The sequence below is a fragment of the Diplotaxodon limnothrissa genome, linkage group LG10 (genome assembly GCF_057381915.1).
Source record: "Diplotaxodon limnothrissa isolate DT_005_m linkage group LG10, D_limnothrissa_male_GT1.1, whole genome shotgun sequence".
Taxonomy (NCBI): domain Eukaryota; kingdom Metazoa; phylum Chordata; class Actinopteri; order Cichliformes; family Cichlidae; genus Diplotaxodon; species Diplotaxodon limnothrissa.
In genome coordinates, this window is record NC_140605.1 from 21,058,829 (window position 1) to 21,085,883 (window position 27,055).

Here is a 27,055-nt window from a genome sequence, read left to right on the forward strand (position 1 = left end):
TTGGCACTGGCTACGGCCCAGGTGGAGTTGGGCCAGGTGGAGTTGGTACTGGCTATGGCCCAGGTGGAGTTGGACCCGGTGGTGCTGGCTATGGACCTGGAGGTATGATAGAAGAGAAATAAGGAGCCATGTCAGAATTAAAATAGGTCCACTGGCTAATATAAAACTAATGCTGATGCGTTTGCAGGTTATGCTGGAGCCAAAGCGCGCAAATATGGTAAGAAACAACCTACTAAATGTCTGATGACATTGATGCAGTAAATTTGCAATTTCATAAAATATATGTATAGAGAATATCAGAATATCCACCTGAACTCACACAACTATGTACTTCTAATGAATGTTACTAATCACACCTTTAGTTTTGACATCTGACAAGTCTGTGGATCTGACAAGTTTTTGTTTTCTCATAAAATCCTGCTCTCTGCAGGTGTTCCTGGAGGTACTGGAGGTGCCCTTGGTGCAGGAGGCCTTGGAGGAGGAACCGGGCCTAGTTCTGGGCTTGGAGTTGGAGTAGGGGTTCCTGGACAAGGTGGAGTGTCAACAGGTGGTGGACCGGGGCTAGGACTCGGGGCAGGTGGTATACCGGGGTCTGGTGTTGTGACAGGAGTTGGACCAGGCGGATTTGGACCAGGCAGTGCTGGAGGTACAGACATGTCTAAATATAGTGCAAACTAATGTAATATACATGAGCATTAACACAGGAAGAGTTCAAAATATAATGTAATTTTATAATTAAATGAAGGCAATAATTTTAAGTTTCTTACATCAGATTTTGGTAGGAATTATAATCAGTCAATTAGAATTAAATCATTTTTGATATAAATTTTTAAACAGCAACAATATTTAAAATATTTCCATGGTTAGAAATTGTTTTTCTTTTTAAAGATATTTTAAGCTTTTGTTATAGATAAACTACTCACACACTTTTGAACCTTCCTAGGTCTTCCTGGTGGTGGCACGGGCCCAGGGACTGGAAGAGGATATGGACCTGGTGGTTATGGGCCTGGAGTTGGCACAGGCTATGGACCAGGTGGAGGTTATGGTCTAGGACCAGGGACTGGATTTGGACCAGGTTTAGGAAGCAATGATAATTTTGCTAGACAATTCTGATTGTAGCGCTTTAGAATCTTTAAAATGAAACTTTTTATGTGTATTTGCAGGTTATGGACCTGGATTAAAACCTGCTAAATATGGTATGAATGTTTTTTTTTTTCAAACTGAATTCTCTTACTTTGTGAATAATGGTGAAAATATCTTCATATGATTTTGATGAAGGCCCAGGTGGAGCTGGCACAGGTGGAGTACTTGGAGTGCTCCGAGGGTTATTAAAAACTAAAATATTAGTTGCTCATTTCTTTTTGTTTGTTTGTTTCAAAGTTAGCAAGGAAAATTAGGTACAAAAAAAATCATTCCATTCAGGAAAAGTAATATACAACAAGCTACACACTCACTATTCCTGTTGTTTCTAATGTTTACTTAAAATGATGTTTTTTACTCTCTCTTTTTTAACCACATTTGATTTGTTGTGATCCTCAGGCTACGGCACGGCTGGATCTAAAGCTGCAAAGTTTGGTAAGGTGTAGTCTGACAAGTCAAGTGGAAAATAATAAATAAACTTTTTAAGCACCTCTTTTGAATTTACCTCTTGTATAATCTGTAGGGCAACCTGGTGGAGTTGTACCTGGGACAGGAACTGGAACCAGCACTACAGTAGCAGGAACAGGGACCGGCCCTGGCGTTTCAGCGAATGGAACCACCACTGGCACCAACCAGACAACAACCAGACCAAGTGGTGAGCCTCTGTGCTAAGGATAAAATTAAAAAAAATCATATTACAGTTAACTATCATTTTCACAATTTACGAGTTCAATTGTCTATTGCTGGATCAGGAGGAAGACTTGAAGACACAAGAGGCACACCAACCCCGGCAACAGAAGGTATCTGTGCAGTGTTAGAGTAAACACACACAATCAATATGCAAACACGTTTTATTTGACTATTTAAATTTATATTACTAATCATTCCAGACATTACATGGAGTGCTAGTTTCTAATCTCAGTCCTTTTATTATTCTGTCCTTGTTTCAGGTGATGATATTTACACTGTGATAGAGGGGTCTGGAAGTCCTGGTGGAGAGGGTGTGTGAAACTCTCTGGATTCTTGAGAACATTTTCTTATGTTGAAATCATCCACAGACTTTGTGCATATGACAATTCTCACAATCAATCAGGTCAGGAATTCTGATGGTTGCTGAAGATGGTGCACAAACAAAGAAGCAACACAAAAAAACAAACAGCAACAAAAAGAAACCTTAATTTGTAAATATTTGTTCGAAATAAGTTTTCAGATGTGAAAAGATTCCTACATAATTATTAAAACAGGAGGTACCGGTGTCGGTGGCAGACCAGCGGGTACAGGGAGTGACGGAGATCGTCTAGGTGGAACAGGAATCCCCATCATTGGACCCAAGCCAGGTATTTTTGGCCATTCATGCTACAGAGATATAGATATATGCATATCATAATTACTTAGTTACTGGTTGAACCACGTGTTTCAGAAATACCAGTATTAGTTTAAAAGTTGTATATTAGTTGAAACTTTCTGTCATCTAAGCAGTATTACTTCAATTTATGTTATTTAATCTATCTGTATATAACAGGAATCAACGGGACAACACTTCCAGGTCAGAGATTCTGTATTTATCCATTTCTGTGCATCAGTAGCTGTGTCTTTGTCTTTCACTGCTTTCCTGTTCAAGTCATTATACAGATTTCAGCTACATTTGTTGTGAATCAAAAGAGCTGGATTTCTTACATTTGGGGGTGGACAGTGCCACCATGTGGCCATTTGAAGTATACATGGGCGATCGTGGCTCAAGAGTTGGGAGTTCACCTTGTAATCGGAAGGTTGCCGGTTCGAGCCCCGGCTTGGACAGTCTTGGTCGTTGTGTCCTTGGGCAAGACACTTCACCTGTTGCCTACTGGTGGTGGTCAGAGGGCCCGGTGGCGCCAGTGTCCGGCAGCCTCGCCTCTGTCAGTGCGCCCCAGGGTGGCTGTGGCTACAACGTAGCTTGCCATCACCAGTGTGTGAATGTCTGTGTGAATGGGTGGATGACTGGATATGTAAAGCACTTTGGGGTCCTTAGGGACTAGTAAAGCGCTATATAAATACAGGCCATTTACCATTTACCATTTACCATACAACATGGTTGCCACAAATTCAGATTTTGACTAACATATTCAACCATTACTAAAACATTTTTAATCTTTTCTCCAACAAATTTCATCCAGTTACTAATCAGCAAATAAATAATATTACAGACTAGTAGATCTAAAACAACAAGCACTCCATGAGAGCAAATGTCCACCAAGCCAGCGCAGCATTTACTTTTGAGGGAACTGCATTGTATAATGTAGATATCTATTTTGCTTTTTAAATTCTTTTTAAATGTACTTTAAGATGTTTGTAGTGCAGTAAAAATCAGGTAAGGGTATCCAATGTTAACTTTGATTGCAGAAACTCTGAAAATACTTTCTTGAAAGATAAAAAAAAAGTTTGGGGTCAACTTGAAAGAAAAGAAGATGTAAAATATAAAACTGGGAATATGCCCTAAATATTGCCAATGCAAACAAACGGCAGTAGAAAGCATAGTTTTAAAGATAAAAGACATTTTATGAAAGATTGACCGTAATTGAAGTTTAAAAAGAGCTCAGAGGTCCAAAATAACATGACATTTACAATCCCCATGTATCATCCCTATATGCTCACATGCTGTCAGTACAAACGATGGCAGTAAGAATCACTGTTTTAAATACCTCTTTATAGCTTTACAGTCACTTTGAGTTTCTGATCAACCTATTGAAACTGAATGAGAGGTCAGAGGTCAAATGTGAGATGATATTTTAAATCTTTATATGGTACTCTATATGTTGACAATAGGCACCACACTTCTAAGAGTTATGGTTTTTAAGTCATACAGCTTTTTTCAACCAATAAATCACTGAGTTGATTTTTAAGATCTTGGTGGATGCAAGCCAAATTTTAATGGATGGTTAAGATAACCCCACTCTACACTGAGCCATCATGTTTACGGACAGAAAGACAGAAGAGATAAATATATTCATTCTATAGTAATCTGAGTGCGATGTGGTAAATAATGTACTTTATACTTAAGACAATATTGTCTACATATAAAATCGTGCCCCTTACTTTGCTTTAGTGCACATTTTGTTTTGTATTTGTACACCATTGCTTTGTTGATGGTCTTACGTGACACACCCAGTGTATGTGTGCAATAGCAAATTAAGTTCTTTTCTTTATTTCATGTTTTATTATTGATATTCTTCAGTGTAAACTGGCTGCAGTATTTTCACACCTACCAAACCTGCAGCAGATGACAACTCTCAAAATCCAAAAACTTGAATGAACTGATTACAGCAAGCAATAAATATCTTTGTGTTCTATTAAGTGTTACGAGGCATTAGGGGTGTGTGATTACAGGTCAGTAAAGTGCCAATACAATTTCCTGATGGGAGATCTTTATTTACTGAGCAAAATCTAATGGTCACGAAGATTAGAGTTAAAACACTGGTGACATTTTAGGGGACATCGAAATATATTCTAACTGCAAAGCATCCAACATCTGTGAGGCAACAGGAAGTCCACTTCTCTTCTTTGAATTTATAACAGTTAAACTAATAGCTTTCTTCCTACATTCCACAGGATCCACAGGCGTGACCCCTGGTAAGTTAGTATAAATAATTAACACTGAGATCTTATTTGAAGGAAAGCAGATCTCATTCTAAACAGTACTTGACTATAGAGATTGAAAAAGCATGTGCATTTGAATATAAAACTGAGCATGCAGTGACACACTGACTCCTTTTTGATGTGGCTCGTGTTATTTCTCCACTGAAATGCTGTCACGGCTGTCACTGGTTTACCTGAGAGTACCAGAGAATACTGCATGGCAGACTGACACCAGTTAACAGCTGCAAATTGAAACAAATGTTGCTTAACTTTTTCTGATTTATGCTTTTACAAATAAATCTGTACTGCTGTTGTTACAGTCGTTGGTGGAGCTGCGCAACCAAGTGGTATGTAAACCTCCATAAACTGCTAAAGTTTAAATAAGTGCTGTCAGGATTTTACTTACCAGTGTTTCTGGTTTCAAACCGCTGGTGCAGGTGTTGGTAAGTAGGCCTATATGTGGCTTGCAGATTTCTGAAAGATACAAAGATATCAGCAAACACTGCTGTGTCATATTTACACTGGCAACTCTCTTGAACATTTCTCTTTAAAATTCAGGTGGGACAGGACTTCCCCCTACAGGTGAGATGTATGAAAGCAAGATGCAGTGCACAGCATTTCTTTGATGTGTTTCTTGCAAAGTTATTCACAAATTAATATTATTTCTCAAATCTGGCCTTTTACAGGTTCTGGTGGTGATCTGACTGGAGTTAAACCCCTCAAACCCCCAGGTGATTAAAACAGGATAAAAATAATCAATTACAAATTAAGTTTAGGGATTACTTACTTATACTGATCACAGATTCAAATCATAAGATTAGCAATAGGAAAAGACTAGAAGTGAGACTAAAAGGAAAAATAGCTACCATTTTGAATAAAGACTGTAAAGAGAAAGGTCATATCAGCTGCAATGGTGGTGAACACTCATCCGCACACCATCTATGTTCTGTCTGCAGGTGTCCCCAGAGGTGACACACCAGGTGAAGGTGATGGAGAAGGAGGCCCTGATGGATACAGGGGTGGTACAGCGGGTACAGGTGGACAGGGAGGAGTAGGAAGGGGTCCCACCAGTGCAGGAGTTGCAGGAAGTGTTTCAGGTGGTGTATCAACAGGAAGAGAAGGCAGCCCTGCTACTGGAACAGGTGTTGGTTCAGGAGGTGCAGTTGGAGCAACACCAAAACCACCTAAAGGTGCCACTTGTGCCTTTTAACTAACTATCCAACTTCTTCACAGTGTGTGCAACTTGCCATGACTAACAAATATTACAACAAACAGTCATGAAGTATAAAAAAAAAACACCACACACTGAAGGAAAACATCTAATATGTCTTCATATTTTTAAACTATAGCTTATAAACCTATAGCAGGAGGCACAAGTGGTGGACAGGGAGGAGTGGGAGTAGGAGTGGGAAGTGGTCCTGGATCTGCAGGAAGAGGTCCTGGAGCAGTGGGTGGAGGTCCTGGAGGAGGTGGTTTGGTACCTGGGGCTGGTGGGCCTGGTGCAGTAGGAACAGGAGGTGAGCTGCACTCATGTTTTGGTCCTCAAATGTTTGTGTATCCACGCTAAACTTAAATTCCTATAATACAATAACATAATGATTCCCAGTTTATGCACTTCACACATTTTTCTATTACAGGCTATGGTACTGGAGTTTTACCAGGGGGAGGTGCGCTACCTAAAACTATCTTTAACATTTAAATCCCAGCAAATTTAACAACCCACATTTGAGAATATTTTTGTTTTTCACTCACAGGCATTCGTTACCCTACTGGAGCTGGAGTAACAAAACCAGGCAAAGGTTTAGAAACTGAGAAATTATGTTCTCCTTTTTTAAATTAAGACTTTTTGTTTAATCTTTAGCTATGAGAGATGCTACACAGTCCATTCAGGGTGTTTATTCTTTCCATCAGCATATGGGACTCTTGGAGCAGGGGGCCAAGGTGGGGTTGGCCCCGGTGGATATGGCACTGGTCCAGGAGGTTATGGCACAGGGCCTGGAGGTTATGGAACCGGTCCAGGTGGATATGGTACTGGGCCTGGTGGATATGGAACTGGACCTGGACGCTATGGTGGCGTAGGAGCAGGAGGAACAGGAGTAGGCCCTGGGGGAGGTGTTAGACCTGACGGTGAGTTTACATTGATCAAAAATATCTAATTTAAATAGTTTATAACTATTAGTATTAACAGTTTTAAATGCTCTGTTAACCAGGTTCTAGATATGGCACAGGTCCAGGACTGGGCACCGGCACTGGAAAACCACCTAAAAGTATAATGAAGTGAACACACAGAGTAAACCTACATAAAGGAAGTATAGAGAAAACTGAAACTAAACATTTAAAATATTTGATTTTTAGGCTATGGAGCAGGAGCTGGTGGTACTGGGTTTGGACCTGGTGGCTATGGGACTGGACCAGGTGGAATAGGTTATGGACCAGGTGGCCTTGTGCCTGGTGGCACTGGTCCTGGTGGTGCTGGGACCGGAGGTGCTGGGACCGGACTGGGTGGTGCTGGAACAAGGCCAGGTGGTATAGGACCAGGTGGTGCTGGCACAGGACCAAGCAGCTATGGACCTGGTGGAGTAGTAAAACCACCTAAATCAGGTATAATAAGCAAGTATTTATGACTAACAACATTCAATAAAGTATTATATATATGAATCCGACAGCTGAGTGGTCAGAGGACTAGAACTCTAAAAAGCAGACCCCTGATCCAAATCCAAGCTGGGACAATTTGCTGCATGTTTGTCTCCTGTTTAAAATCCTGCAGTTCTTCTTTTCATTATGCTGATGTAAAGACACAAAATTAAAAATGATTAGGAAAATATTTTATAAGCTATACTCAAGCTGTTAACTTCTGTTGACAGGCTATGGATCATCCTCACTAGGTGGAGCTGGCTTTGGACATGGTGAGAATTTATACTTAATCACTTGTGAAGTGTGTTTTTGTCAGTTCTTTGTCTATATATTAAAAAAAAATCACCATCTGCTAGCCATTACATATGTACATACTGTTGTTTGAAAGGCAATAAATAACAAGTGGTGATACCTTCACTGTTGTGTGTTATGATAAAATATGCACTTCATCTGTGTAGGTTCTCAGTCACCATGGTATTTTTAAGAGCTCAAAAGAAGATGACTGGACTTTGTTAACTATTTAAAGACGTTTCACCTCTCATCCAAGAGGCTTCTTCAGTTCTGAATTAACTTCTTTAAATAACTTAAAGAAGTCCAGTTCTTTCAAGTTCTTAAGAGTAAAGGAAGTACACAAATCTAAATGTAGGTTGTTATTAACAAAACATATAGCTGTGATTGATGTCAATAACCCAACTCTTATACTCTCGGCACTTCTAATTAAAACCAACATGATGCTTTTTATTTCAGAGGCTTCTTCTCTGAGGCAGGTATAAATATAATAAAAAGAACTTTTAAACACAAAACTTCCAGATAGAGTACACCACAGCCTGGTAAAACTATTTTTGCTTTTATTAAAAATGTGATAGGGTTACCAGTTAAGTTATGCCTGAATTTCAGGTACAGGAGGGTTTGGACCAGGCGGTGTTGGCACTGGAACTAGAGGGTTTGGACCCGGTGGAGCTGGCACAGGAACTGGAGGGTTTGGACCAGGCGGTGTTGGCACTGGAACTGGAGGGTTTGGACCCGGTGGAGCTGGCACTGGAACTGGAGGGTTCGGACCAGGCGGTGTTGGCACTGGAACTGGAGGGTTTGGACCCGGTGGAGCTGGCACTGGAACTGGAGGGTTCGGACCTGGCGGTGTTGGTACAGGAACTGGAGGGTTCGGACCAGGTGGGGCTGGCACAGGAACTGGAGGGTTTGGACCAGGTGGAGCTGGCACTGGAACTGGAGGGTTTGGACCAGGTGGGGCTGGCACAGGAACTGGAGGGTTTAGACCAGGCGGTATTGGCACTGGAACTGGAGGGTTCGGACCAGGCGGTGTTGGAACAGGAACAGGATTTGGACAGGCAGGCCAAGGAAAAAGAAAACCTTATAAATCTGGTAAGCAAGGATTACATAAATAAGATCATTAGCTAGATCATATACTAATGGAGATACCTAATGGAGGTTTCATGATATAAGAAATGCAGCCAGCAAACAGATGTTTTATCAAAGTTTTTTTCATTGTTTCTTCCAGGTTATGGAGGAGCTGGTTATGGAACAGGTAAGGGTTTAGTTTGGAGTAGGGAGATTAATGGTTGTTTTAGATATTTTTATGGTTTATAACTGTGTAAATATATTTTAACTTTTCTTCCAGGAGGAGGATTAGGGGGAGGATATGGCCCTGGTGGAGCTGGGGGTACAGGTCCTGGAGGTTTTGGACCAGGAGGTGCTGGGACTGGTTTTGGCCCTGGAGGTGCTGGGACTGGTGGTTTTGGCCCTGGAGGTGCTGGGACTGGTTTTGGCCCTGGAGGTGCTGGGACTGGTGGTTTTGGCCCTGGAGGTGCTGGGACTGGTTTTGGTCCTGGAGGTGCTGGGACTGGTGGTTTTGGCCCTGGAGGTGCTGGGACTGGTTTTGGCCCTGGAGGTGCTGGGACTGGGGGCTTTGGCCCTGGAGGTGCTGGGACTGGTTTTGGCCATGGAGGTGCTGGGACTGGGGGCTTTGGCCCTGGAGGTGCTGGGACTGGGGGCTTTGGCCCAGGAGGAGCTGGGACCGGTGGCTTTGGCCCTGGAGGTGCTGGGACTGGTGGCTTTGGCCCTGGAGGTGCTGGGACTGGTGGTTTTGGACCTGGCCAAACACTTGGAACAAGAAAGCCGTCTAAATCAGGTTACGGCTCGTCGCTGGGTGGAGCTGGCTACGGACCAGGTAAAATTCTGAGATATACTTAGAAGCTTTTGATAGTAACTCATATATTTTCTTATCAGAACCTCTACATTCAAAGCACTACCATTTGCACAAACTTAATGTAAATTAATTCAGAGAGACACTTAAACTAATCCAATTTAACCAACTGAATGCATGAAGTTGACTTTTTGTCTGGATCAACACCACATTAAATCATGCATAGGAGTAAACAGCAGCAAAAAGCAACAGGAACTGAATCATATGGTTTGGTTTGCTATGTGGTGGGATTCTATGGAGGGAGTATCTCACACTTTGTGTTTGTCGTTGCATTAAAGTCTTGTCAGAAAGTAACCTTAGACATAGGAGCTCTCTTTACAGTTACAAACTGTAATGTATGACGGACCATTATGATTATTTGAAAGACCAAATATCCTATTCCTTTAATAAACATGGACTACAGCTCAGTCTGCTTCTCTGTTTAACTTGTTGTTTCACGTTGCTCTATGGAAACATATGTATTGTTGTATTATTTGTCATTTATGTAATTTAATCACATCACTGTTCATTAGGAGGTGGAGTCGGAGTTCTTCCTGGTACTGGGACAGGAGGCGTCACTGGTGGTGGCCAAGGTGAGGTTCCAGCTTATAAAGTCAAGTAAATGTTTAGCACACAGCACATTATAATAAAGAGACAACAGACATGTGAAAATTTGACTGAGATAAAACTTTTATTAGTGACTAACTTGAGGTGTGTCAGTTCTCTCTAAAGATCTGTAGTCTCTGGTAATAATACTGGTAATAACTGGTAATAAAAATAAGATGGTTTATTTTACATAAAAAATTCTCCCAAGTGCCTCTAATCCACTGGGTACAACAGTGTTCATTTGGCCCTTTGTTTATATCCCCATGTTGATTAAAAAGTTAACTTGTCTCTCATTCATACCCATTTATCTGTTTAGGTAGCGTAGCAGGAGGTACAGGAGGGCTAGGAGGTCCTGGAGGAACTGGCCAAGGAGTTGGAGGACTACCTGGTGGGGGACCAGGTCAGTTTATATAAAAATATAGTCATTAGGATAATGAGAATGTGCTTTTAATATATTTCAAAACATCAAAATCAACTAAATTCATAGCACTGCACTGTAAACATGGCACAGATAAGAAGTGCTTTGAAAGCTGTAATGTTTTTATTCTTCCAGGAGGTGCTGCTGGTCCTGGATATGGTGGGCTGGGTATAGGAAGTTATCCAGGTGAGACAGATTTGATCACATATGTCCTCTTTTTAATACTCAGCATACACATTTGAGTAAAATCATACAAAACTGAGAATAACAGGAAACAGAAAGCAGTGTTATTCTGAGATTGTTTTAAAAAGTCCATTGTAAGGTATCAGTTGTTTGTTATGACTTTATCTTTCCTGTTATTGTTCTCTAGGGTATGCAGGGGCTGGACAAAAATGTAAGAAAACTCACTGTGTCCTCTGGAATAAGCATGTCCAAATTAACAACGTTGGTCTAGCATTGACACAAAGATACACAGATCGGATGAACATATTACTTTTGCTTATCTTGTTAGTGAAATATAATATATCAAGGATAATTCTGATTGTAACATGCATGCTTTTTTAATATCTACTGACAACTAAGTATCTAAACTCGTTTTCTTGTTTTTGTTTGTTTGTTTGTTTGTTTGTTTGTTTGTTTGTTTGTTTGTTTGTTTGTTTGTTTGTTTGTTTGTTTTACTATCATGACCTTCAGCTAAAGCGCAGAAGGCAGCCAAATATGCAGCCATGCAGGGTTTACTTGGATCCAGGGGCTACAGAGGTAAAAGTCATAGACATATTATAACAGTCCTGATCACTGCATTTCCTATGCAATACAATATTTAGCCTCACTTCTGTCGATTAGATAATAGTGTTGACAAATAATAATAATACAAAGTTTTTATAAGGTTTTATAAGGTGCAAAAGGGCTAAAAAGGATCATCTTAGCCCTTTGCTAGATGGTTGCAAGGCAACATGATGACATTGTAATATCCGATATAGATAAAGACCTTCGTGAGCCTGAGATGTATCTATGTGTCATGTTTAGTTGTTCAACTCCTGATTATCTAGCAGGAGTTTGCGGACAAAGAGACAAACATACGGACAGACAGATTTTCTATCATATAGTAAGAAGAGGTGATTTACATTCATTTTAGGACTCATAGCGATGATATGTTCTTCTTCATGTGTTGCAACTTGAAAGGAATTAAAAAAAAAAAAACACAAGTAAAGATTTCCGCACCTCCCAATATACACTGTAATTATTTTCACACGCATACTAGACCAGATATTAAATGGTCTTTGGCCTGCCAGCTCCCCAGTACAAAGTCCTGTGATATCCAAATGCAACAATTTGTGTTGATGTGAGAATAGCACAGGTCCACTGAATCCATAGCTAGGTGGTTAGCTTGTGCATTGCTCATACATGCTCTGTCCAGGCAGCAACCTAATCTAAAGCAAACTGAACATTTTCCAGCAAATTATTTGAAAGCAATCTGAAGCTGACGACCTCCTGCCATGTGCTACATGCGAGGAAGGACAAGGACAACGTCCTCACCTGCTTCACCCGACACTGAAGTCTGACCAGAATTATTCTTTTTAGTTAAAAATAACATTTTTGCTTCGCAGGTGTAAGCCTCTGCAAACCAATCAAGTTGTAGTTTACAACTTGGTCTCTCCAGAATCACAGTGAAGCTACACTGAGACTGCATTGTTGTAGGCAAGATAAGATTTCATGTTGATGTTGCTACAAGCAAGCAACTTTGTAACCTAAATACAAACATAACTACAAACCAGCTCTGGACTACAAACTAGCTAAGGACTCAACCAACTGGGAGATCAAACTCACCCTCTAGTTATACATTTTAAGGGTTTAAGAAAAGTCATGTCATGTTTTTTGTGTGTGGCTGTAATCTTTGTGGGATGGGATAGACTTTCAATTAATAAAAAACCGAGAGTAGCTTCTAGAGTAAATTGCCAGACTCCTCTGAGAGTTTCCTCTGATCCAAAAATGTTTTCTACAGAAGTGACATGCTCAAAATTGGCAACAATTGGTAACACCCACAAATACAGGAACTCTGTGTCTGTGTAGGAAATGAACATTTGACCCTATAAACTAAGGGAAATATGTCCTGGAAGCTATTCTGAGTTAGTATAAAGTGGGATTTAACAGTTGTCATTTTATGTTGGTCTGGATGAACAGCGGAAGTCTTATTTAAACAATCTGCATACTGCATGTAAAGTGAAGAATAACGCTGTCTTTGTTCTGCTTTTTAGGAGCTGGCCGAAGGAGGAAGTGAGAAAGACCAAAAGACAGGAAGTGACCTCATTAAAACAACAGTGGTGCTATTGCATGATCCCACACTGTAAATGTCTTACCTGCCACAGAAGCTAAAGCTTCAGCACATCCCGCTTTTTACATTTCCATTTGCTTGGGTTTTATAAAAGGTTGCAGTGGTTCTCAACCGGATCAGATTCACCGCCAGGTGAAGATTGCTGTTTCCCTTTGTTAAATACTTTTTTTCCCTTTTTTGGATAATTAAGTCATTTTATTTTGGTCAAATTATTAAATGTCAATTTCTCAAGAAAGTTTCAAAAATAAAATAACGTGGGTAGAAAACCCCAGAAATTCCTGATGATCGGGTTGAGAACCACTACAGTGAAGAATCAGCATTTCTTTTCATCACTTTTTGTCTGTCTTTGCTGTGTTGATTATCATTTGTGTCGTTATGCAAGTATTGGCACAAATCCTCTGGGTTAAGACTGACACCAAGGACTCCCTCAGGGCAGCTCCTTCAGACCTGTCTGCATGCTGACGCAATGTGTAAAGAAATATAGGGCGACACTTCTACCCAGTTAAACTGGGATATGTCTGCAGAGTGAATGGCCGAGCAGATAATTCACTGTTAGCATCTTTTACATCAGTGGACAAACAAGTAGTGTGTACAGACACAGAGACAAACAGCTGCTGTCACAGGAGAAGATGAAGGCAGTATTTTATGCAGTAGTGGTAGTCTTTTGATCCTTGAAAAGCAGTCTCTGGCCATGTGAGCTGTACTCAGGCCTCAGTAGTATCAGTAATGGAGCCTGAGGATTCTCACAGATACCACTTGAGGCCCACCTGTGAGATTCTTCCACTCATTTCACAACTTAATGGCACTGTTTTATAGCCACATCACACTCAATGGTATAAATGTAAAATATTGGTTAGCGTGCATATATTTTGATTGTTAGGAGGGTGTATTTGTCCTGACTTTCTGAATGGGCTTAGTTTTAGCTTTTACATTTGCTGTTGAGGTAAGCATTCAAGCTAAATGTGAGGTAATATGACTAGAGTACATGACATCCGAGGAGTACTGATTACTGCGTTTTCCTTCTGTTCATGAACCTCCTTTAACACTGTTGGGGAAACTGCTCACGTTTACTAGACTTTTTAAATTATGTTGAGAACTGTATTTAGCCTCATTTTACAAAGTCAAGTGCATTATTACAGTACTAAAATATTTGAGTTAGTCATTCTGTGTGTGTGTTTTTACAGTTTTTAAACCCGTTTACTACTATGATGAGTATAAGTGCTTTGTTTTCTACATTGTCCTTGAATGTGTGCTGAATCACAGTGCAGGCTGTGACGTCAGTGGGTCAAAAGTGGGGTGAGTGAATCTCGTCTTGCATTTGAGCTCATGTGCATCTCGAGCTCAGTGTGATTTTTAACATCTGTGTTTCTTTTTTTTTATGTGGCCTATGAAGAAAATTATGCACTTTTGTAAACTCTCTGACAATGCTCTCCGAAGTAAAGAGATGACCAATGACGACTTCTTTGTGTCATTATTTTATTGCTACTGGAGTAATTTAGCACGTACAAAAAAAAACCCTATAATGAAACAACAAGGAGGGGTTTAACCACTTGGCAAGAGGAGGAAGCTCAACATCTAGAAGTAGATGTTGGTTTTTTAGCATATTGAACTGTGGTGGGTTCAACCGCAAGGTATGCTGTACTGAGAAAGGAAACAGACAACTGTGGCTTAGGGGAGTATAAAAAAAAACGCAGAACAGCAGTGAAGCTTTGTGTACGTGGTGACTCATATGAAGAGTGAACAATTAGTTGTTGATGCTGTACAAACTTTAACAAAAAGACAACTATTATGAAGAGCTGCAGTGCATATTTGGGCGCTGATTGAGATTGGGTACTGCCGAGTCAACATCAGTTAGTGATAAAGTGCCAGCGTGACAACTCTGCAGACTTGGCAAGTTATTTTAAAAGTCTGCGCTCCTTAATTTGGTAATGCAGGTCAAGCGTCACAACAGAACAGTTAGTAATTGTCAGTGCAGACAGTCATTGTTGTGGGCTATAGACAAGGGTTTTGAGTGATGTTGGTTACATAACTGATTGGGCCTTAAAGTCAAATGAAGGGGGGCTTTGAAGCCATTTTGGCATCCCACTGCACTCTAACCTGAGTAGGAACAATGTGCATACAAAGCCAAGTTTCTGCTCTTTGTTTGGGTTAGAAATGGATTCAAGGTATTAAAGGTGCATTAGGCTGCTTTTCAATTACTAGTAAAACCTTAAAATGAAACTGTTATTTCAGCCAATGGGGCAACTACATCAGTTTAGTTTAAATAGTAATAGGTATCCTAAAAGTACAGTTCAAAATGTGACTAGAATTAGGGAACATCTATTGGTGTCTTAGGACAGGTGTAAGCATTGGCCATCCAAGTCTATTGCACTGCTAATATTCTGTGACACGAGGCTCAGTCACTTGTGAGTCTCCGTCATCATAGAAAGTCAACACAGCTTTTTCAGTTCAAACACACCAATTTATTTTCCAGCGCCCTGCCGTCGAGCCAGGCTCAGTGGACGTTCTTCTTTATAGTGTTCTTCTCTAGTTTCTCCCAAACAGTCCACACAGTACCTTTGCCAATTACTGCACAGCGTCTCCCAGCAGTGATTAGCTCATGCACAACAGGTGTGTCACTCAGCTCGCTTGGCACTGCTCCCTGAACCAGCTCCACCTCTCTCCTCTACAGCTGAGCTACACATTCACATTCAGCCAATTTGGAATCACAACCTAACCAAACATGCGTGACTTTGAACTGTAGAAGGAAACCGGAATACCTGGAAAGAATCCATGCTGACGCAGGGAGAGCGTGTAAACTCCATCGAAGAGGGTCCCTGATGACGAGCATGTTGAAACCAGATACCCTCTTCCTATGTGACAGTGTTAACTACTGCAGTACCGTGCTACCCTAGGATGGCATAATCATACTTAACTTATTTCCTTATCAGTGACGAGAAGCAACCCTAAAGTCTTAACAGCACTTTCTATAGCGTTGTTAGATAACATCATTCTACTCCCAGCTCATGTAAGTATTTGCCTTTTACATGAAATATCACAAAAGAAGCAACATTTAACACAAACTAGCTTCTTTGGTCTAAAAAAAGAGGACAAGAACAACTGGATATAGTTTTGTAGTGCTGTGCGTCATGCTGCTTGGAAGTTTTACAACACTGAAGCCTGGTAAAAATATTTGTTATGAGCAATACTCGCACAAGGTTTTGCTGATTAATTTGTTCATTATGCAGCTTACAGAGATGCAATGACTAACTCGGGCATGAGAAAAACAACCGAGGATGCAAATTAAAGAGAAACGGTAACTGAAAGTGGCATAAATCTATGACAGTATCAGTTTTGTGACAGAAGGGTCTCCTCCATATATCTACACCTGTTTCTGCTTTTCTGTCTGCAGTGCAGATTTGCCTGGACAATTTAACAAAAAATAAAAAAATATGCATATGCAGACATATAGCACAGCTAGTCTGAAGTTGCTGAATTGACAGGACTGTTTGCAGGAAACCTACAGCAAAACAAATTTAAAGCTCATTAGGTCATAATTTTGGTTTGAGAGGTCGATACTGAACGCTATCAATGGATTTGTTTGTCTGTTCTGAGCTGTTCCCCACAGTTATGCTTTAACTAATTTCTCCCTCTTTGTTCGTTGTGTGTGATGAATGGAGTTCTTTACTGCAGGATCTGGACAGTGCAGTAATTGGGGCATTCATAAAGAGATTATACCTGCACTGATGGGAACAGGGCTTATTTCAAAACACACACACAAAACACGTCTCAGACCACTTATCACATAAGCACTCATTTAGGTTGTGAGTTTAACTCTCCTAAACTTGCTAGACTCTGCAGAAGAGTGTAACTATATCTTGCAGAGGTCTACATGCTGGACATAACAGGAGAGGGGAGGGTGAGGGAGGGCGTCTCTTATCGGATTGGTCTGTTTCTCAGCAGCCAGCAGGGGGAAACTGGCCAGCTGGTGTCAGTGGGTCAGACTCTTTTCTCACACAGCTTCTCTTCACATTCGAAAGGGAACTCATATTCACACAGGAAGCCTTTGAACACATGGAGAGAGAAAGGCAACGCCTGTCATCAGTCACAGCAGAGTAGGTGTATATGATCCGCTCACAATCACATGCTGCTAACAAGCTCCTTTCTGAACTGGGTGGACTGTGTTTGACAGCTGTCTGTCGGTTAACTGGCAAGGCAGAATGTCACGACGGGACCAGAGGTTTCGGCGAGGCACGAAAGGACGGTAAGAACTGAAATCTTTAGATACGCGTAAGAGTGAGCGAAAGGGGAGGAAGCGTATGAAAGAGTGAGTCAAAGGAAGAGAAAAAATTAATAGGGAAACTTCTAAACGTCTGCATGTATACTTCCTCAAACAGAAGTCTGCCAACAAAATAACACTTGAGGTTTATTTTTTTTTTGGAGGTTGTTTTTGCTCTAATGTTCACAATAACAAAAAAGCATGTTGGAGCACATTTCGCAAGTTACAAAAAAAATTATAATTTGTTTACTTTGTAAACATCCCTGTTCCTCAGGCCAAAACCTAAGAGTTAGCATTTAAAGTCTTTTATTTAGCATAAAGAAATATATGAAACATCCAGCGTGACACAAGCAGTTTAAAAAAATCCTTTTAAGAGCTTTTTTTTTTTTTTTTTTAAAGGAAGTCCGACATACCAACGTACAGAACACGGAGGAAACGGTGGTAGGAGAAAACGTCATGAGATTGTTAACATCTGACCGAGGTTCAGTTCTGACGTCATAACTTCTTTAGAGACACGAGAACAAAGGGGATTTTTATTGACAGGAAAACACTCAGGTGACCAAAGAGAAATGTGGAGAGATGGATGAGGGGGCGGGCAGTAGAAACAGCTGAACTGATTCCAGGTTTTCTTGCAACCAGATGCTTTAGCGGAATCGCAGATGTGGAGCTGGAAGGTTCCACATCCGCGGCCTGCAGCACAGTAACAAAGACAGGAGGTCGAAAATAAACCTGCAGCGGTCTGATGGCTTTATTGCTTAATTATTTCCTTAGCAATGAAGGAGAAGCGAATCTTGGTCTCTAGCAGCACGTCCTACAGTGCTGTCAGAAAAAAAGAGATCCCACATGTGAGGGTGTGCGCACTGAAGAAGCAATGTGTTGCTCTATCAGCAACAACAAAACGAGCTGTTTGGTGTTGTTAACAAAAACACAAAGGGAAAGAGCTGCCTATAGTTTTCTGTGACGAAATACTAAAACCACAACAAAAACGGCAGAATGAATCGTGGCTTTAAGTTGTTTTGCAAGACTTAAGATCACTTTAACATATTATGAAGAAAACCTTTAAAAGAAACTATTGTAGGAATTATGCTTTATTCTCAATATGACACAACCTTTTGCTATTCTTACAAAAATGGATTCAAAGCATTTACCGCATGAGGTTTGGGGAGAGGAAACATGGGCCAGTACTCAACCCAGGAAGTCACCTCCCACTCCGGCTGCAGTGTTGGAGAGATAAGGAAGCAGGGCCTTTATCGTACACACTATAGTATTATTCTGCTTTAGCAGGGTAACGATGGGTCTCACTGTAATCTGCAAACTTTAAAGGCCTGAAACTGAACATTGTGCTCTGCATTTAAGGAATGCATGCTATTTTAATTTTTAACAGCTGTGTTGTGCAATCTTGAGTGGGTGTGTCTCTATGGGGAACATTGTTTTTGTGAAAACATGTGACTAGTCTCTTTGCATGAATAGTCCTTTTTTGTAAAAACCAATATTAATGTCACCCCGGGCTGATTGTCATGGTGATGTCAGCATAGAAGTAAAGATAAGTGTATTTCCTTTGGGTGTATGCCTCTTTGTGACCAGATCATATTGTTAACCAACATAAGAGAAGAAATGAGTAGAGTATGAGTGGAATCGTATACTGCGTTCATAAAAAGGAGCTAAACAGAAAGCAATAATCTGTTGTCTCACAGACCTTGAAATGTGATACTCTTTGTGAGGATTTCAAGTCCCACATCTTCCATCCATGGTTAGGCTCATGTTACTTTGTCTGCGTATCTGAATCTTTTCTTTTTTTTGTTTTTTGCTCAGGTTTTGTTCCACTTTCTCACTCTGTTACGCCATATTCTCCCGTTTCCCTCTTGTCTCTGCAGGTGTTGTGAATGTGGCTGTATTATGTCTCACTGGTACTATGAAAGAGAGGGGCAGCTGTATTGTAAAAAGCACTACTGGTGCCGTTATGGAGGACACTGCCACGGTTGCAAGGAGACCATTGCAACAGGACTCATAATGGTAATATTGAAATCACTCAAAATTTTAACCAAAAAAAAAAGATTCTGATGAAACTATCCCTCTGAACACAAATAATTCACAAGTTCCTCACTAAACTTTTTTTTTTAAATAATCTTGGCTACAAAACTTTAGCATACATGGATTTCTAAGCTTATAAGATGAAAGCCTGATTAGCTGCCCTCTCTGTTGTCTGACTCACTTAGTCCAAAGCAGTCTGAACTGTCAGCAACAAATCAATTGGACTAGTTTAAAAATATCCCACTTATTGATCATTCAAAGCTTACTGCTGTTCAGACTAACAAGTTAAAAAGAGTTTTATATAATATTCAGAAACGGAATATGGAATACCAAATCTCAGCATGCTCCACCAATTATTCATAAATTCAAAGCCTTCCCGACTTTTGGTTTCCTCCTGATATGAAAGCATTTATTTTCTCTTTTGACTCTAAGCTAGAGGATATCCTCTGAAAACATCCTTTATGCAAGAATGAACAGAAACAGCTCGAGTGTTTCACAGTTCAGAGTGGCCCAAATAAATGCGTTCTGGTAAAACTGTATTATGTTTTTCATACACTACTGCCCTGCATATAAACAGGTTGCTGGAGAGCAAAAGTATCATCCTGAATGCTTCACTTGCATGAGCTGTGATATGGTCATTGGAGATGGAGACACCTACACGCTTATCGAACGCTCTAAGCTCTACTGGTAAGTAAGACTCTGAAAGGAAAAATGTAAAGAAGTCTTGTGTGTTAGCAAATGTGTAAGCTGGAGATGAATGAGTGAAATGGAAACAACCTCTTTCTGACAGATTTACAGTTATGTTAAAGGTTAGGGACTCTGGGTGGTCCTATGGAAATACTAAGTAGATCCCATGATTCAATAGCTTGTAAAACCACTTTTAGCAGCAGTTGAAGTAAATGTTCTCTGTATGACTTCATCGGTCTCATGTTATTTTGGAAAATTTCTTTCCAAAATTGCTTTAGTTAATTGAGGTTAGCAGGGATTTGTTTATGCACAGTTCTCTTAAGGGTCCCACCAGAACATTTCTATCAGAGTAAGATCTGGACTTTTACTGGACACATTGAGTCGTTTCTTTTCAGCCAATCGGTTGTAGATTTTCCACAGTGCTTGAGATCATTGTCCTGTCCCAGTTTCGGCCAAGCCTAAGTTTATAGTCGACTCAATGACTGTCAGGTGACCAGGTCCTGTGGCTGCTAAATAAGCCCAAATCATCGCCCCTCCACCACCGTGCTTGACAGCTGTTTTGAGACGTTTGTGTTGATATTCTGTTTTTGTTTTTGTTTTTTACAAACATTGTATGTGCATTATGGCCAAAGGATGCTAAATCAGAAGTCTTTTAGGTCTGTCCAAATGCCACTTTGCCAGCCTAAGCTATCCTACCATGTTCTTCTCTCAACACTTCCAAACAAGCCATACTTGTTCGTTTTTTGTTTTGTTTTGTTTTTTTTATAAACTGTACTGTTATGAACTTTAACCTTTTAACATGCTGAGCCCTGTGGATTCTGAGATGTGGCTCTTAAATTTCTACATTTTCACTGAGCATTGCACAGTCGACCTTGCAACAGAGGTTCTCTGCACTCTTGGGAAGACTGTAGCATTGTGAATGCTCCAGATATGCAAACTGTCCAAACTTCTGCTTTTATGGAGGTGCTTACATTTGCTGAAGATTGATTAATCAAGTGCATTTGATTAGCAGGACCTGATGTTTCATTTTAGTTCTTTTTGAAGCAATAAGGGTGTACTTAGTTTTTCACAGGAAACTGAGTACACTGTGTAAACCTTTTTTTTTTTTTTTTTCTTCCCCCCCTTCCTTCAAGTCACTATAGTATTCATCTTTTGATTTGCCTCTGCAGTGGTCACTGCTATTGTCAGGGTGCTGTATCGGACGTGGAGCCAACTTCTCCAGTTACCAAGAGACCACACATGGTGGCGCTGGTCTCTTTCCCTCCACATGCAGTCGGACAACGAGGCCTGAGTGTAGTCATTGATTTCGGCAAAGACAAAAGTCCTCTTGTGACTGTGACAGAGTGAGTCTCTGAATTTAGCCATTAACAATTCTGACCCTCACGTCTCGCCCACCTATTCAATCACTGTCATTCTGTTCAGGCTGGACTCATCAGTCCTAAGCCCTGACCTGCTATCCTCTGTCCACACTGGTGATCAAGTATTGGAGGTTAACGGCATCCCAGTGCGCAATATTTCTCCAGAGGAGGTAGGCCTCAAACTACCCACTGCTTCAGTTATAACATCACAAGTTTAAGAGAGAAGAGACAAAAATGTCAACGTGACCATAATGTTAAATGTCCTTTCCACTAGATAAACTGTGTAATCCAGAACACAAGCAGACCACTGCAGCTGACCATTGAGCACAACCCACAGGCACCTCATGACCTCTTTCACTCGGACAGTCCCTCGGATAACATCTCTTGTCCTGAGCCCCCTGTCCGCAACAAACTATCTTCAACCCAGAAACTCCCAAGTCTGGAGGAAGAGCCAAGTCCCAGAGAAGAACCAGATGAGCAAAATGAACAAATTAGGATGAGACTCTCACCATCTCAGCACCAAGGGACCCCAGGAATCCGATCCAGAAACATTTCGTAAGTGATGTCAGCTGACAGCTTGCCTTAACTCAATACTCTCCCCTTTCTAAGTCTTTGTTTCTTTCTCAGGCGCAGCTGCAGTATAGATAAGTGCCCCGTGTCTCCTGGAATGCTGTCGCTTTTATCTCAAAAAAAAGAAATGGTTCGCTCAGAGTCTCTTCGAGTAGATCCAGGAGACCGGGCGCACCGCATCTTCAGACCTTCAGACCTCATCCACGGAGAAGTGCTGGGCAAGGGCTGCTTTGGACAGGCTGTCAAGGTGCCTTGCTGTTTCCATCATTTTGTTGCCTGACTGCAACTCGCTTTTAGTTGTAATGCTGATTTTAATCAGCAGCACTGTTATGAACTTATCTCTCTCTCTAAAGGTAACGCATCAGGAGACTGGGGAGGTCATGGTGATGAAAGAGTTGATACGCTTCGACGAAGAGACGCAGAAGACTTTTTTAAAGGAGGTAAGTGGTCGTGGGCGCAGAAAAGGCCTGAAGAGAGCATGACATGTTTAACCAGCATCCCTCTCAATTTGTACAGGTAAAGGTGATGCGCTGTTTGGACCATCCCAATGTTCTCAAGTTCATTGGGCTGTTTTATAAGGACAAGCGAATACATTTTGTCTCTGAATACATCCAGGGAGGAACTCTTCGAGAGACTATCATAAAAATGGTAGGTTAAACTAAGTTTTTATGTTTCTTCATGAGAACCATCAGCATACACAAACACAACATGGTGGTCATAATCTTTCTGTTGCAGGACAAGGATTTTCCCTGGAAAATTAGAGTTGGGTATGCTAAAGACATTGCAGCTGGGATGGTAAGTCTTTCAAGCCAATACTCTAAGAATAAAAAAACTTTTATTGCAAAATTAAGCTGTTTTGGTAAAAAACTTGTCAAATATATATATCATCTCTCCTTCACAGGCTTATCTACACTCCATGAATGTTATCCACCGAGATCTAAACTCATACAACTGCCTGGTCAGAGAGGTGAACAGATGTTTTATAGCACACATGTCAAAAATTACAGTATCTTCCATTATATAGCTCCACTTCAAAAACTGCTTTGTTACTTGAATGTGTTACTTTATTTAAATCTGAAATTATATCAACAAAACAAGCAAAACTTTGGTCCAGATACATTTCTAATCCAATTCCAAGACTTGTTCTTATTATTCTGCCAATGGTGAAAGGAGATCAACAGTTCTTGAATGTTAATGAATTTTACTTATTAAAATTCATTATACATACCACTTTCAAATAAATAAAGACTTCACAGCTGATTGTTATAACTTCTTTACCCCTCTTTGGTTGTGTAGAACCAGTCTGTGGTGGTGGCAGATTTTGGACTAGCCAGGTTGGTAATGGAGGAGAGAAACCAGAGCAGAACATCTTCGCTTGAACGTCCGACAAAAGGGACGCTGTCAGAGCTCCGCAAGCATGACCGCAGGAAGCGGTATACTGTGGTAGGAAACCCCTACTGGATGGCGCCTGAGATGATCCACGGTGAGTACACAAGCTAGGACACTACTACTTATGTTGAGGGGTGATCAGATTCTGAATCAAGCTCCTAAACCTTCACGCCTTTCGTAACGTAGTTTGCAATAAACCTTTGGTGGGTGCAGATTTAAAAAAATACATGCGTATATTATTTCTTATGACAAAATGAAAATGGGATTCACAGGACATTTTCTAAATTCATTCAGGATTTATAAAAGCTGCTATCTTCAATATTAAACAGTGAAGATATTTAAATAATGGCCTGAGGATAAGTAGCTCCACATAATGAATGCAGAACCACTGAATATCCAGGACAGGCTAAGAATTTCTTCTTCATTTTCCTCCCAGGGAAAACCTATGATGAACGGGTAGACATCTTTTCCTTTGGCATCATGTTATGCGAGGTAAGAAAATCTGGACTGCTAAAAAGATTTCTGAAAATGCCACGTTTCTAAAACTTTTAACAGTTTTAAGGCTGAGTATGTCTCTGTCTTAAGATAATAGGGAGGGTGAGTGCAGATCCTGACTACCTTCCAAGAAGAAATGACTTTGGGCTGAATGTGGCAGGTTTCCTGCAGCAGTACCACCCTCCACAGTGCCCCTCTGCTTTCATGCCACTGGCTGTTCTCTGCTGTGACATGGACGCTGATAAACGGTAAGATTGCACCACAAGTAAATTAGATGGAGCTCAAGTATGTCTGTTGTTGACAATTATAAACTAATAGGCAAAGTCTTACCGTTTTTGTTTTTTCACCAGTACATACAGAAACAATAAATACTTTTCCAGTGTTCTTTTTGCTACCCAAACAGTGAATACTTCACTGAGTAATTCAGTAAATAATCTAGCTGCTGAATAGCCTACCAGTGGCGAAAAGTTTACATCAACTCATCATTGGCGTGAATGTCATAATGATTTTGGGGCTTTTATTAAATTCTTTGAACTTTTTCCAGGGTGAAATGATCGTACAGCACACATCTTTCTTGTTTTTTTTTTTAGAGACATTAATCTATTCACACAAGGTCAAAAGTATACATACAAGTTGAAATGTATACATACTCGTATTTTAATAAGTGTTAAGAAGGTTCTACAGTGTTGATGCATGCTGAGTCATCCAGGTAAGTAAATCCTAAAAGGTCGATTCTGTTCATCTGAAACGTTTCGTGACAAGGTTCTACAGTGTCTTTTAACTTGACAAAGCCCAGCTCTAATAACGTCTCATGAGCAAACATGATCAACTACAACTGTTAGTTTCTCTTTAACAGCATAAAAACGATTGGTTTGGCAGCACTCATTGGTTTGATCAATACTCTAAACATTGGAAAAGATCAAAGCTCTAAGAAGGAAAATTGTAGATTCACAGAAGTTGGGAAGATCTCTTGAAGCCAACAACTGCAGATTCCACAATCCTCAACCTCATCCTCAAACAGCTGTACATCAGTACAAGTTATTCACATGTGTCACCAGTTTGCCAAAGAACACCCAAACTGTCACCCTCAGATGACAGGCATTTGATAACGATGTTCAAGAACAGCCCAGGAACTACCAAGGCTCAAGCATGAATTGGAAACAGCTGGAAAACCACCATCACTGTGGAGCGTGAAGCCAGTTTTACACCACCGTGGACTTAGATGATGCCCACCAAGAAAGAAGCCCTTGCTCCAAAATAGACACCTTCAAGCTCAACTGAAATTTTCCCACATAGACTCGCCATGCCTTCTGGAGAAAAGTTTTATGGTCAGACGAGACAAAGATTGAGTTATCTGGCCACAATGCCAAGAGGTATGTTTGGAGGAGTAAAGGTGAGGCTTTCAAACCTGGGAACCCTGTACCAGCTGTCAAACATCGCAGTGGTAGCATCATTCTCTGGGGCTGTTTTGCTGCCAATAGTACTGGTACATTGCAAATAGTGGCCTTTCCAAAGCCTCAACCCAATTGAAAATGTTTGGACTATGCTTAAAGACCACGTCAGTGCCAGGAAACCAACCAATCGAAATCAACTCTACCAATTCTGCCAAGATGAGTGGTCAAATATTCAGCCAGAATTATGCCAGAAGCTTGTTGATGAGTAACAAAAAAGGGTTCCTTGAGGTTCAACTTGTTAAGGGATATTTAACTAAACATTAGTTTTGGGGTATGGATATATTTGAGCCTGTATTTATACTTTTGACCCTGTTTGGGCTACTTATTTTCAAAAAATTTTAATGTCATTAAAGATGTATGCTGTACCATCATTATACCCTGGACACAAAAGTAAATGATTAAAAGCCCATAATTACCATGGCATTTATGCACATGACCTCTGACAATATGTGGCAGAGCATCTTAAAACTTCTCATTAATGCAACTTTTGCCTTTCAGTCCGTCCTTTTTGAAGCTGGAGGAGTGGCTGGAGAACCTGCTGATGCACCTGGATATTGGTCTGCCTCTGCTCTCTGAGTTAGAGCAGCTCTGCAAAGCTTTTTGGCAGAATAATAACCACCAATGCTCTGAAAACACAAATAACCACACTGAGCCGAATCAATTTACTGAAAACAAAGACCAAAATGGCAGACTTGACAGCCACACAAACCACGAGCAGAACGCTCAGGCTGACCTTACTGTGAGGACTGGGTCAGAGGGTAGAAACCAGTCGTGCCGCAGGTCGATAAGCACAGACTCATGCAATCATGGCTCTGAAACCTATGAACACAGTAACCCTGCAGAACAACTAGGAGCCCGGCGTGAGCAGTCAAGACCAGTACCAGAGCAGTTAAACGGGTCCAGGAGGATATACAAAGCATTGTGGGACACATCTACAGAGGATGGCTCATTTCTTTGATTGATGACCAAGATGGGACACATCTACAAAGCCCAGTGTTAAAGGAATAAGACTGTTTGTGGAGACATTTGTGTCTTTTCAGTCAAGTAAATTAGTCATGAAACTGCATTTGTGAGAGGAATATGTAAATGTAGAATCATGCAAGATATTCAACATGCGAAGCAGTAAATATTTGTATGTTGCCCACATTGGTCTCATACTCCACTGTGAACCAGTATTTATGTGATTGCAGCTAGAGCCCTGCTGACACTGAGAATAGCAAATATCAAAATTGAAATTAACTGTTTCCATTTTTTTTTTTTTTTTTTTTTTTTTTTTAAATGGAAATGCACAAAAAGAACTAAATTTTATTTAAATTCCATAAAAATTGTCAGTGGACAGATTAAGTAAAGACAATCCTTTTTTATAATTTACCTCGACTGTTTTTTGGGGGGATTTGTTTTGTTGTTGTTGTTGTTGTTTTTGTTTTGTGTACTGCAGCTGGTCTTTACTTATTGGCCAACAACATAAGCTAAATCTGGTTGTTTACCATTTAGGCTCTAGTTTCACTTTTACCAAGAAGCTGTGGAACACATGTCACTTTATGTCGCCTTATGTATTTGCTGCGGAAAAGTGTCAAACCGAATCTAACCCAACTGAGGACATTAAAACTTCTACTGCTACTAAACTATAATTAAGAAAATAAAGAGATGCAAGTCAAAAATTTTAACTACGATGTAGCAAAGATTTATTTACCAAACATTACACAAAATTAAATATAAACTATTTAATATTTTAAAATGCTGACCTTATTAAAGACAAATTAGCCAGAATTATCAGCACGGTTCTTCTTAAAGGATTGCACGCATTTTTGTTATGATGGACTGTTTACACTCACCTTTTAGGTACACCCTTTTGCCTTAGTTCTTCATGG

At 40.4% G+C, this 27,055-nt stretch overlaps 1 protein-coding gene across 1 annotated transcript; it reads left to right on the plus strand.

The window, feature by feature from the left end:
• The first annotated feature begins 16,931 nt into the window (after nucleotides 1-16,931).
• Nucleotides 16,932-26,418, plus strand: LOC146624384 (LIM domain kinase 1-like). The gene is made up of 16 exons (XM_085364580.1): nucleotides 16,932-17,036; nucleotides 17,114-17,185; nucleotides 19,075-19,213; nucleotides 19,809-19,918; nucleotides 21,088-21,261; nucleotides 21,341-21,446; nucleotides 21,551-21,831; nucleotides 21,904-22,093; nucleotides 22,200-22,286; nucleotides 22,363-22,494; nucleotides 22,582-22,641; nucleotides 22,748-22,813; nucleotides 23,143-23,329; nucleotides 23,672-23,727; nucleotides 23,821-23,978; nucleotides 25,683-26,418. The coding sequence occupies exons 1-16, from the start codon at nucleotides 16,996-16,998 to the stop codon at nucleotides 26,140-26,142; spliced, it is 2,319 nt and encodes a 772-aa protein (XP_085220706.1). The 5' UTR covers nucleotides 16,932-16,995; the 3' UTR covers nucleotides 26,143-26,418.
• The last annotated feature ends 637 nt before the right edge of the window (nucleotides 26,419-27,055 follow it).